This window comes from Stigmatopora argus, chromosome 14, assembly GCF_051989625.1.
Source record: "Stigmatopora argus isolate UIUO_Sarg chromosome 14, RoL_Sarg_1.0, whole genome shotgun sequence".
Classification (NCBI taxonomy): Eukaryota; Metazoa; Chordata; class Actinopteri; order Syngnathiformes; family Syngnathidae; genus Stigmatopora; species Stigmatopora argus.
The window spans coordinates 9,273,409-9,286,788 of NC_135400.1; the positions used below are offsets into that span (position 1 = coordinate 9,273,409).

General features: G+C 40.3%; 1 protein-coding gene across 1 annotated transcript in view; it reads left to right on the forward strand.

The window, feature by feature from the left end:
• The window catches only part of cep112 (centrosomal protein 112), an 88,843-nt gene that overhangs the window by 56,865 nt on the left and 18,598 nt on the right, over nucleotides 1-13,380 (forward strand). The window contains exon 25 of the mRNA XM_077619604.1: nucleotides 12,504-12,593. Coding sequence (XP_077475730.1) covers nucleotides 12,504-12,593 — 90 coding nt within the window. The remainder of the gene's footprint in view (nucleotides 1-12,503; nucleotides 12,594-13,380) is intronic.

A 13,380-nucleotide genomic window follows, 5' to 3' on the forward strand; every position in this document is an offset into this window, starting at 1 on the left:
GCAACACTAGCCTTTTTTAGCTTCAACTTTTATGGAGTGGACGGCGCTGGCGTTTCTTTTGTCAAATCACACATTTGGCATGCTTGTGCCCTGTCATTTTTATGGCGACTTGTGGGCCTCCGTAGTGTCGTTTAGTGGCTTGTCTGCTTTATGTCAGCCCCAACCTTAACCCTACATAAAACTGCCCGTTGAAGACTCTCCGCATTGTTGGTGTCGCTTGGCTTCATCATTTCATCAACTTCATACGAAAAATAATTGGTCTGTTTGGTCCAGTTGTTCTCCCGCCTCTTCTTTTTCCCGTCTTGGAGGGCGACAGGGACACAGTGGCAGTTGATTGGGTGTGACTGGCCAAATAAAGGCTTGTTGTGTCTGGGATAAGGGACATGTTGCCAAACACAAACCTTGTCTGTCTGTGGTTGCAGCTGCCTCATATAGTAAAAGAGGGGCAGGTCTGTGAGACTTCCCTTGAGCGATATGGAGATCTCCTTTCAGGCCCTGACAGCCAACCACCCCCCATTGATCCCCCTCTTCCCTTTGCCTTTTTTTCCTAAAAAATGGCCAATTTGTTGAGCGTTTGTCTTTTGAAGTCATTACAAAGGTTTAACCCTGTGAGCAAAATGACAAAAGTTGTATATTGACTCTTGACCTTGTAATTCAAGTCCATTGGCCTGGTATAGATGAACTGAGGTCCAACATAATTCAATTCATGCTTCGAGTTGACTACGCGGGTCCCCTAGGAAATATCGTAAATTGGATTCATCTGTTCCAACTGTACCCATCATAAAACATTGGCTACATTTTCTTGCAGCAAATAACTCTTTCGTTATCGTTTTCTTTTGGGGGAGGGAGGCAGTAGCCCAGTTAAAACTATAAAGGGTCAAATTTATTTTCCTTTTTTTTGCAGATTACTTTAATAACACTTATTCTAATCTGAAAATCTGGCCATGTAAATTATTTAAATCACATCTTTGATTTAGCATGAGTTTGTGTTCTCTGTATGTTCCATTCACAAGAAATTTCGAATTGTCTGCATGGCTTAATTATGACCCTCAAAAAAGATGTTCAGTAACTTAACAAAAATATTACTGTAACCTCAAAATTTCCAGTTCATGTTTCATATTTCAAGTGCTATTTAATTCAAGTCAAATGTAATGATTCGCAACTTTTGACCATCATGTTAATAAATCAGAGTCATCAATAAAATATTAGAGTAAATTAAATAAACAGACTAAAAAGAATATTGTAATAACTTTGCATATACCATCAACTCAGTTTGTTATAACACCAAAATCCAGTGGCATGCCCAGAGAGAATAGACTTTCGCCTAAAAAGCCACATTCAACCCATTTCTGACATTCGTCCTCAGAATTTCTCCCATTTCACATTAGAAAATTGTCCTTCAAATGTGATTACAATCAATTTATACTTTGCATTGTCTTGAACACAAACAGCCTAACTAGGAGAACTGGCTATGAACGATCATGCTTCAGTGCCATTGACTATGAGAGACGTTGAGGTCAAAATGGTTTCGACTACGCACAACTTTTGGGTGTGACTCAAATGTAATGGTAAGCTTATTAGTTTCTGTCTGCAAACACTTGCTGTACTGCAAATCTGCCAAATTGTGACAGAACTCCAACCCACATTACCCTTGCCAAGTGAAAGGTGAGGACACACGAGCACACCTACACATTGCTTTTGTCACACACAGAGACACACACACATACACAGACACTGTGCCTTTCTGAGACTGTATCTCAGAACTCCTCAAACTCTTTCCCCCCTCTCACTCACACATACAGAAGCGCACATGCTCCCCTCATCTTGCCAAAAGGGAGAAGGTGGCTGGTGAATAAACAATGGCACTCCGCCCATGGTGTCACCCGCTCGGGCTTTGATCAACGCCCCTGTTCTCGCTCCCCGCAGCAGCGCTTCCCGTCTTTCTGCAGCCTGCCACACACACTCGTGCGCTCACTGAAGTCTTGTCTTACGTGGGCCTTCTCCATCCACACGCTCTTAGAGCAAACATAGCTTTGAGTTAGTGTCCTCGTCTCAGTCGGAGTCGCGTAGCATTCCCTTACACGCACCCACATGTAGACTTTGTATATGGTGTTTTTTAGTACGCATCTTTTTGATCAAAAACAAGGTCCTCTTCTTGCATTTTTTCAGTGAAGTGAGAGCTTAAATAATGTGAGGATGACCGCCGGTCCGTTCTTTGAGGATGACTGTTCTGTAGTATTTAGCCACCATGTCGGAGTTGTTGTAATGAAGGCTTTCCATGCACGCAAACAAACGATCCGAGTGGGCTGTAGCTCGTGTGTACTTGCGGCGGCGTGGTGTATGCATTAGTTTCTGAGGGAAGTTGAAAGGATGACTTTGCTTGGTGGAAGAAATGACAGTGGTGGATCAAGAACAGGTGCCCAAAGAAGCAGAGTAAATGTGTGTGTGTGCCCTTGTGAAGTCACATTCCCAACCAGACATTCAACCAAATGTGGGAAAAAGTTGCAGACGAACATATGGTGCCTCTGTTTTGACTTATTCTGTGCCAATGACAAGAAAACTTGACAGCTAGAATCGAAATGTAGAGTTCCAGCGATTACATTTTCCCATTACACATACTCTTTTGGATTCAAAAGTTCCATTATCAGAAAATAAAGCAAATGTTCATAATAAAAACTATAGAACTTTTCCTTACCATTTTCGTACACTATACCCACACGGAAATCCCCAATTTAATGGTAACAGTATGAAAAGGAAGATTTCCTTTTAGCAATTTTGTCCTCATTTGAATAGTTTTACTTCAATATAAGATAGAATTAGGCAGCGAATTTGTAAAGATTTTCCATATAATCATAATTTATTCGCGTATTTAGATTTAGTGGAAATGTTTATAATTTTTAATTTTTTTGTCATTTCTTAAATGTAGTAGTGTTGTTTTGGTCTTTAAAAAACACTAGTTTGAAGCTATAGTGGAATCTGACACACTACACAGAAGCAAAAAAGTCATCCATTCATTACATCATCATTTTGAAAAAAAAGGTCATCAACAAAATATTGCCATATCGTCATCATTAATGAAAGCAAAGCTGATATTGATTTTAACCTAGCTCGTTATGGACAAAAAAATACATTTATTGTCTGTTATGGAAGCGTAGTGCACTGTGGGTTACTGAGTCTATGGTCGGAAAACTGCTGTGATTCTTTTCTCAAAAAAAATGATAATGAAGAAGACTTGATACTCTTTCAAAGAAGACAGAAGATTCTAACTGTCTACTTGCAATTTGGATAAGATGCCAAAGCATGGACAGTCGACTAAACTGGAGTTCACATGTTCAAATGTTACGCGTGTCATTCAAACATTGTTTGAAGAATCAGAAACAGAACTGGAAACATATTTTAGTGATGACAATTTTTTAAGAAGACGGTGACTCGTCAAGCAGAGATTGAAGAAAGCCTTATGCTGAAATGAATCATTCCCCTTTGTTGTCTGCGGCGGCAGCCGGGGTCCCAGTGAGTGCTTCCACTTCCCACGTTCCCTCTTTGCATCCTGGAATGTTATCTCTCTCGCTCCTACTTCCCCTCGGTCTGATATGCGGATCAAACGCGGGCGGGAAGCCCTCACTCACGGCCGGAAGAGCCATCAATCCGCCAACACCGACCAGACGTGCAGCGTTGCGAACGCGACGTCAGCATTAAGGCAGGCGAGTGCTAACAGATACATAAAGACGGTCGACGGTTGATGGAAAGAGAGAGACTTGATGTCAGATGGCTTTTACTGACAGTGGCCTGAAAAGACAGATGCATTTAAAATATAAACCACTGGTAGTGACTGATCATTTTACAGTGCCAAGGAACGCCATAGACGTCCCATCCATTTTGTCTGGGAGGGGCTGGCTGCAAATGATCGTGATTTTGACTTTGCTCAATTTCTTATCCGAATTCATATTCGTTCTTTTGGCCCCAGCAATAGGGAGAAATGCAATCATTAATTAGAGGAGCAATTAGCCGACGTTGACAGGTATGAATGATCCAAAAAGTACCATAAAGGAACAAGGAAGTGACACAACTGGCTGTCATCTTTCACTGCCATTGACATCATAATAAACTTGCTTATTGTTCCCTGTAGCTTACAAGATATCCAGTAGAGAGCATGTGTTTTTTCGGGTATTGTTTCAGAGAAGTTTTCTGACATTGTAGGAGTTAGTGTTTTGTGCGGTTTGCTCTGAAATTTGCATTAGCGTGGCATTAACACTTATTCGAAGTGGTCTTAAAATGTCTGAAAATTGACTTGATCTGTAGCAACACAGGCTTCATGTGTGTCTCGAACAGGGAAAAGATAAGGACGTTGACAGATTGGACAGGTACAGTGAGTAAAGAGATTGTGGTGGGACTATTTTTAGCTACTTCATACCTGTTTCAAACGTTTTAGTGTTTATCTTCTGTTCATTCGTGCGTGTAAGTCACTTTGTATTCGTGACGAATGGCTGCACTAGTAAGGTGTCATTTTTGTGATTATTTCCTTTGTTGTCAGAAATCTAAGAATTGTGTGAGCTGCAAAACTGAAACACTTTTGAGTTACTGCAATTCACATAAAGGTCATTTATACGCAATGTTTTCGTTCCCTTTAAGCCATAAACTGTAGACCACCTGTTCAGTGAAATATTCAGTGTATCCCAGGTCATCTTTTATGTGGGAAATAACGATTTCCCTAAATAAAAGCAACATGTGACTTGAGCTTTTTAACAAAAAACATTGCTTCACTGCAATTTTTTTAATCAACTTTTTAAAGTCTTGCCAAGTGTTTTTGCCCGCAGTGCTTTCGTTAAACTTGAGCTCCACACAAACCTGAACGCTGCAATACCCAAATATCAACACAGGCATATGGTGCATATTTCACACTTGTTTCCTATTCTCTTTCTACTGTTGCTCACAGCAGTTGAGAGACGGAGAACAGTGCGTTCCCCTGGTGGGCAACATTGGCTTTATTACCGTAGCTGTCCTTGAACCGTTTTTATCAGTGACGTCACAATAGATACTAGGTGAAGTGTAAATGCTACATTTTTTTTGCTTCTCTTGCTCAGAAACATATGCAAGAGGAACTACTGCCAAAAAAATGACAGTTTGTATCACTGATGTACTCAAGTGTCTTCTGGTGCTAAGACAGACAGACCAAGTTTTCCCTTCTAAGTTCTCGGGAGGGAGACCTGGCCTTCTCCTGCTTACTTTATTTATTTATTTATTATTTTTTACCTTTCCATCAGTCCTTTTGATAAAAGTGCAGTTAAAAGAGAGTCGGCGCTCCTCTCTCTGGCCGTCCATCACTCCTTGAGGTTAGCACCTCCTTTATTATTTACCAGCAGATCAGTCGACCGTCATGCGCACATCGACTCAAGTGTGTAGTGTTTGCGCTCGTGCATATTTGCCTTTTTTGTCTATGTGTGCGTTGTGGCTGGAGGCAGTGCAGTTCTTTCCTCGCTGCAGCCTCGGTGTCATTAGAGGATCTCTTTAATCCCGACTTTGGGAGAAACTTCTGACAGCGTGCTGCAAATAGAAGGCCCCCGCCACACTGGAAGCGGCTCCTAACAAAACACCCAAGTTTAAAGAGGCCCCTGGCATTTTTCTTTACCTCTTCCCCTCCTCCTCTGCTCCTGCCCTCTGTTGCTTTTACTTCACCCGAGGGAGGCTCGCCGGCCTTATCTGCACGAGGAGGAGACCACCCAGGAAAAAGGCAGAACTCGAGGCGTCGTGTACGTTTGCGCGGAAAAACGCAGACCTCGCAGCTGAGCTTGTTGGACTCTTGATCGCTCGGATTTTAGTTAATTCGAGTTCATTTGAATGCACGCCTGTGCCTGCTCACATGGCTGCGAGCTTGCGTTAGCTTCAGTGATACTCCAAAGCTAAAGAGATTTTTAATCAGGCTTCAGTCTTACCTCAACCATTTAGACCAGGGTTTGGGAACCTTTTTGACGAAGAGAGCCATAAACAATTCATATTTTCAAACATTATTCCTTGAGAGCTATACTCAGAATTTAAAAGTAAAAATACATGAAATTTTATTAATCATTTCACCACTTTGAAAGTAAAAAAAAGTCTATGAATTCTTTTGAGAACTCCTGGTTTAGACCATCAATTAAATATAGTTAATGCAAAATTCTTAACTAAAATTGGATTAAAACTGATTTTGATCTAATTTGTTGCAATTATTCTGCATTTTGGAGTTGCCACGGACTATCTACTAATCCGATTTTTTTTACATGTATTTGACTAAATGGGGCGGCCTGGTGGATAAGTGGTTAGCGCATCTGCCTCACAGTTCTGAGATCGACGGTGGGTTTCAACATTCCTGTGTAAAGTTTGCATGTTCTCCCCGGGCTTGTGTGGGTTTTCTCTGGGTACTCCAGTTTCCATCCACACCCCAAAAAACATGCATGGCAGGCTGGTTGAACACTCTAGATTGCTCCTAGGTATGAGTTTTTTATTTCTTCAAATACAATAGAAATTTGATCATATTTACCTTTAAGAGGCTGTAAGAGCAGCGCTTGGACGTTTTTAGGTCAACAATCAATGAATATGATGAAGCACAAATGCATTAGACATCTATTGGCGTCAATGGCACAGAAATATGATTCATTCAAAAGCAGCCAATGAGTTAGGATCCCTTCCCTCTGCAGTTTTCTCAGAGGAAGTAAATCAGATCCTCCCGCTTCTGTTTCGCAACGATCCCAGCCTGCATGGCAGATGAAAAACCGTATCGCTGGAAGCATCTGGACGCACTTAAGCAGAATCCTCCACACACTCACGTAGGCCATTTTTAAAAAAAGCATTGATGAGAGTTCTCTCGTTTGAAAACTCTATACTATAAAATCGGAGCTAGGATTATTCATTTTTGGAATAGGCTGCTATGGGAACAGACACAACATGTGTAGTAATATCTATACTGTTTACATCTGATCTTTTTATTTGACTTTTATTGGATTAAATATGATATGTGAGCTTTCATGCTATCTATCATGTGTGTCTGTCTCCACGGCTAAACATTTCCACTGTCTTTACATGATTCATCAGGGGACCGATTTGAACTCCTGATTAGTCCCTATTATTGTAATGACCTCAACCCTCAGAAGTTTTTGAAGAGCATAAATACAGCACCCACATGAAAGAGACAAAACATGACACCAGTGAGGCCCACTAGAAAGTCAGGCTTCCCAGAAGATGTGCAAAATTTGCTGTGTCACACTTGCGGGAATCACAAGTGGTTTTATTGTGAAGAAGCAATCGCGGGGGAGGAACTTGTTGTTGAATTCTCTGAATATTTTATCCTCTTCCGGGATCAGAGTGGACCTGGGTTGCGTTTAGTGTCCCGCAGGATGACGGCATAGTTTTCATCCAACTCGGCATGGGTTATATTCATGGCCTGCCAACTTGACTAAGGCTGTCACTATGGTGTGTTTTCAGATTTTTTTTTATTCAATCGTTTCATTCGGTGAATAATTTGGTAAACATTACGGATGAACGATATTGGAAAAAGCTGACTTTGCAATTTTCACCAGATGACTTGAATAGCTCTGTTTAGGAAGACGTTGGTTGACTCACCATGACCACATTGTAATTGTATAATACTATTTAATCCAGGCTAAGGATAGGAGTGGGCGATATATGGCAAAAAGTTCATTTTGCAGGTTTTTTACCACTAAATCACAATCTCGATTTTATCATGATTCTTTTGTTTGTTTGTTTTTGTTTATTTCAGTGTTTCCCTACATCTCTGCGATGTGATCTGGTCTACCACAAGAAATTATCTCCCAAGAAGTTTTCTTGGGAGATAAAATAAAAAATAAATTGCAGATTGGTTGTGATCACGCACATTTTTGTCGTGTTGTTGTTTAGAAACTGATTACTAACCCTGATTACCAAAATCCTCAGCTTTTTCACAACCAACCATCTTGATCATATATTTTCCCACCAAACCTCCCCTAAATCTGAATCAATCTTGACATCCACTTGTCGCTGGAGTTCCTATATTGGCTGTTCGTGCTCGCATTGTCCAAAGGTGCTGGAGATATGATGTAGTTAAACATTACTTGTAGAATACAGGTGGCCTACTTACTCGTGAAAGATAAAGGTTTAATTATGATTGCGTTTGAACTTCTGAGTGCAGCAGACCGGAATACATTTTTGAACACACCCAATCGTATGGTCGTGGTATTCACCTTCAAGTATGCAAACTATCTTTCTCTCGAAGTAAAGTTAAATAATTGTATGGAATTTTTTTGACATGTATTTATTAAAACAAGATAACAACTTACATGTGAATTAGAAACTCATCAATCCTGTTTTTCGCCTTCGATTACAGTACAGTCACTTCTTGGGCACCATCCATGTTAACAATCACTTTGGACGCTAGCAAGTTGTAAATCACCTTACCACATTTAATGAAATGCAAAACCATGCCTTGAAGTTGCCGCTGTCTTCGATCTGATTCAAGAATTTCAGTTTGAACATTGGTAAGATGTTTTTTTCTGCGTGCTGCTTCCATTTGAAGCTCAGTGAAGTTCAACAGTAACATTGACCTCCTAAAATCACACAACAAGAAAGCAACATTGGCAGGATTCACAGTAATAGCCTGTGTCGGCGCCACCGATGTTTACAAGATGTTAATTACCTCCTCAGTTGATGTGATATGAAAAAAAAACGACACTTAAGCCAGCGTCGTTTGATGTGGTGCGAATTATCAGTTTGACAATGCTGTATTGCCACCAATGTAACTGGCACGTAAAGGTTGTTAAACTGGTGAAACAGGGTTTTTTTTGCTGCCCTGCCTCATTGTTAACTTTTTACATGCAATGGGATGTGTTCATGATGACATGAGTTATTTTACTTCACGAAGGTACTGATAATCCATCATTTAAGAAGTGTTCAGAAAATGTTTATAGGAAATTTGAACATCTTTCACTCGGTTCCAGATGCCTTGGAGCCGATTGTGAAGACAAACATGATCATCTTGAAATGATCTTATGTTTGATTCCATTCTTCTTTGGTTAGTATAGTCAAATATTACCGTCTGCGATTGGCTGTCCACCAATTTAGGGTGTCCCCCGCCTCTGGCCCAAAGTCCGCTGAGATAGGCTCTGGCACCCCCCACAACACTAGTGAGGATAAAGCAGTTCAGAAAATGAGAGAGAAAGAGAAATATTAGCGTGTGAAACCACCAGTTGAGTAAGTCTTAAGTCTGGGTCTTGTGGTAGCAAATAAATGTAATTGTGCTTGTGTCTTGTTTCTATTGCCGTAATCTTAGGTTCCCTGCGTCTTGTCTTTAGCCATCATGCGTGCACCTGCTTTTTGTCCCTAGGCGTCGTTGTGCCCTTCCCCTTTTTGTGTTCAGTTGTCGTGCAACACAGAAATTAAGAGGGATGAAATCGACACTAAGGGTTTGAGCGATGCTGACTGAATAGCAACTGTCTACAAAGTAGCCTGATTAATAAGATCAAGATATTTTTAGTAGTTTGTTCATCGAGATATGAATTTCTGCAAGTTGGTGTGGTGTTTTTTTTTGTTCTTGAACAAAAAGGAAGTGATGGCGCAAAAAAATGTCATGTGAAGTTTGACTTTGGTTTTGACAAAGTAGTTGAAATACTGTGTAAGATGCAATGCTATTTGTTTTTCAAATAGAAGTTGGGAACTTGTTTGTAATTCAGTTAAGTATTTTTCTCTGCTCCAACACCAACAATTAAGTGAATGATTTAAAATTCATTTTACGCTATCCACCGCAAGTTTCCCCAAAGACTTGAAGCAACAACAACCTGACAGGGTTATAATTCAAAATGATTGCCTGAATCGAACTTTTGTTGACGCTCCCGATGCGCTTTTCTTGGCTTTGCAGAAACGGAGTGCAGTGTTTTGTCAATATCAGATCCTGTTTTGCAAAACATGCCTTGGATTGTATGAATTTTAATCCGGTGTAGGAAAGAGACCTGAGAAATAATAAGTGTAGTATTATGTGACTTTTGGACAACCCCGTAAAGAAATTAAAATGTCTCAAATGTAGTACTGAAGTATACCACAATGTATTGAGATTGTCCTTCTTTTTGGACTTTAAGTCGCATCTGAGCATAACTTGCACCTAGCAAAAAATGTCAAATAAAAAGGAGGGGGAAAAAAACAAGTCCACCTAAAGTATTAGGGGGTTATTTTATTTTAGACCAAAAACAAAACATACATTTGTTGTAATAATAAAATTGAAAACAATAGCCTAAATAGGCATCTCTAAACATAGCATTTTTAATTCGTTATTCGGAGACAGTAACTATAGCCTAAACAACATAACTCGTTTACCAAACTATTAATCTAAATCTAAATCATTCCCAAATCCATTCATCTTTATTTTTCAGAATGGAATCCAATTCTGCAAGTAGAGTTCACATGTAGAGCGCTCTTCTCGAGACTTATCGGCGTAGGAACAAAAAATAAATAATAGACATCACACCTGAATAGAATTCACAAGTACAGCCAATGTATGTAAAAAAAAAAATCTAATTAAAAAATAAGAATTGCATTTTATAGTTTGGAAGTTTTTCAATACATTTCATTTCTGAAATCCAAACAACTTGGAAGTCAATCCTCGACACTCGCGAGTTCCATCCCGACCCCCCTGAAGCCCAAAACACCTATTAATGTGAAATTTATGTCAGTGCGGTGGCTTGAGCACGAAGTGGTCATGCCTCTCACCTGAAGCACAAGAAAATGAACTCACACCTGCCCTGCTCACTCAACTCCAGCGGGGGGAGACCTAGAAGTTATTGATGGCGAGGAGTGGGCTGGGTGCCCCGCCCCGCTCGCCCCTCACACGCTTGTTACGTGTGCGCGTGTGTACTGCACATGTGCACCTTTCACTCTCTGCTTTTCATGCCGAATAATCAAAGATGAAGTGTCCACATGTGCACTCCAAACATCTGGTTCTGTGTTTCACGCACAAACTGCACCATTCTTTCCATTCACACACACACACACACACACACACAAAATGTATTAATGACTTTCTTTCCTCTCGCTTGCATTCCTTTTTCTCTTCTTTTCTTGTCAGAATCTCAAAGCAGCAAAAGGATAGAAAGCTGGCGCCCATTTGAGAAATGGAATTAACTTCACTGTGGGTACAAATGTGCCATGATGCCACGCCTCTTTGTTGTTGTTGTTGTTGTTATTGATTCCAAATTGAAACATATATAACAATCCCATTAGTGATGGGTTTCTGAATGCCTCGAAAAGTTTGCTAATCCCTGGAGTGAGACATTCTCTGCCCTCGCCTTTAAAAGCAGTTTAATGAGGTCAACTTTGCTGTAATTATGGTCATGACATAATTATTACCCGTCAACACACAAGCAGCAATTGAGTTTGATCACTTTCTTTGTTTGGGCTTTTCTTTGACTTTAATGAGCACATAAGACATTTTATTGCAGGCAATTTTACTGTGTGAAACTAAAATTCAGTCACATTTTTGCATTTCCTCTTCCTGCATCAATGTTATTTACCTGCATTAATTCACATGGCAACAAGAACTGGCAATGAAATGCTCTTTCATCTTTGTTTCTACAACAACAGTAGCAACGACAATAGCAGGAATGACTTTTAGTACACACCCAGCACAATGAAAACAGCTCTCTTACCACAAAGGTTTCAATCTTCTGCCATCTCACAGAAATCTTCCAAGAGCAAATGAAATCTGTACATATTGTAAATATTATAAATTATGTTGCTTCAGAAGAAAAGACAAATCTCAAGTTTTGAATCATCTTTTCGGCAATTTTTGGTCTTGAATATTTGTGACAATGCATTGCTGTTAATTGCTGCATGACACAGTTGAGGAAGTGGAAAAAAAGTACGATTTTGCAACAGATTTCCTTTCACCCAACTTTTTGGGGGGGTTCTGGATCCATTATTGAAAAACATGGAGGAGGTCTAAAATTTCAAATCTCCTTTTTGTTTGCTTTTAATACTTATTTCAAGTACATTTTTACATTAAAAAAAGTGAAAAATGTCAATATATTTTGTTTATTGTATATTTTCCACATTTAATGCAGCCCTAGCTTGAATTAAGGTTTTCTTAGTTATTTTTTTATCATATATAGTGTGAGGCTGTGCTTAAATGTTTTTTGTCTCCTTTTGTGATTGTCTGGCAACCATCTTCAGGTGTGCCCATTATACTGCCTGCAGTTAATCAGGGTACACTCCAGCATCCCCGTGACTCTTGTGAGGATAAGCGGCATGAATAATAGATGAATGTTTAGTAAATCTTTGTGAAAGCACGTTGTAAATGTATTTTTCAACTTAATGGGGATTGTATATTTGTCCTAGTTTCAACAGGCCGCCTCATTCATATTCTGCTTCTATGCCTTTCATGATCAAATATAGCCTCATCCTACATCAGTTCCAGCGCACACACGCATCTCGCTCGGGTCGACGTTCCGTCAGCCCGCCGACAACGCTGACTGTCTTGTGCCTCCCCTCAGGCTCTACAGGAGAAGGTGGAAAGTCTACAGAGGCAGCTGCGAAGCTCCGAGAAGACGCTGCTCAGCAAAGAGCTGGAGAGCGAAGAGAAGGTAATTTCTTTACAACTCGCCGCCCAACTGGGCCTGTCACATCTTCATATTTCTATTCAACATGCCCAATTTTTTTTTTTAAATCCTTTCCCGGAATGTTACACAAGACACCTCCAATCCTTTCCGACTCGACGGTGATTCTCCAACTCCCGGCCAAACATTTACCCCCTCGCACATTTCTCAAATTCTTAAAAGATTTGGCTTCAAGAGGCAGCGCCTAGGGCAAGGAATGCCACCGCCGCCTGTGTTTAGAGGGAAGCCTGTGTGCTCACACACACTCCCCGTGGCTCGTCAGAATGCCCTGTAATCAGGCTGTGTTTTGACCTTGACACACACTGAGAAGAAAGCACTAATGACTAGATTCGCACAGGAGGCTTTTCTTTGTACACCCAAGGCATTCATTCTCTTACGTACCCCGACGCTCCCCCTCGCTCTGATCTGCCCACTGACCCTTGTACACACTTCACACACTCGTCACACACCTCGCTTGTCCGCTCGTCAAAAATCCGCACTAAGGGGTCGCAGACAGCCGCAGAGACCCATTTTATGAGTTTGGAAGAATGATGAGCAGACAGGCTGCTTTTTACCACATTTTATTGTTATTATTTCTTATTATGTTTTAACTCAATCACAATGACAATGTGAATGCTAAAATATTGAAATGAAAACAGGATGTGAGTTCAATTCTGAAAGATTTGAGGACGTTTTTAGGGGACATCAACACTATGTTGTCAGGGAAAAAAAAAATTAAAGGCAAAAATATAAACATTAAAGTCCCGCTATTACC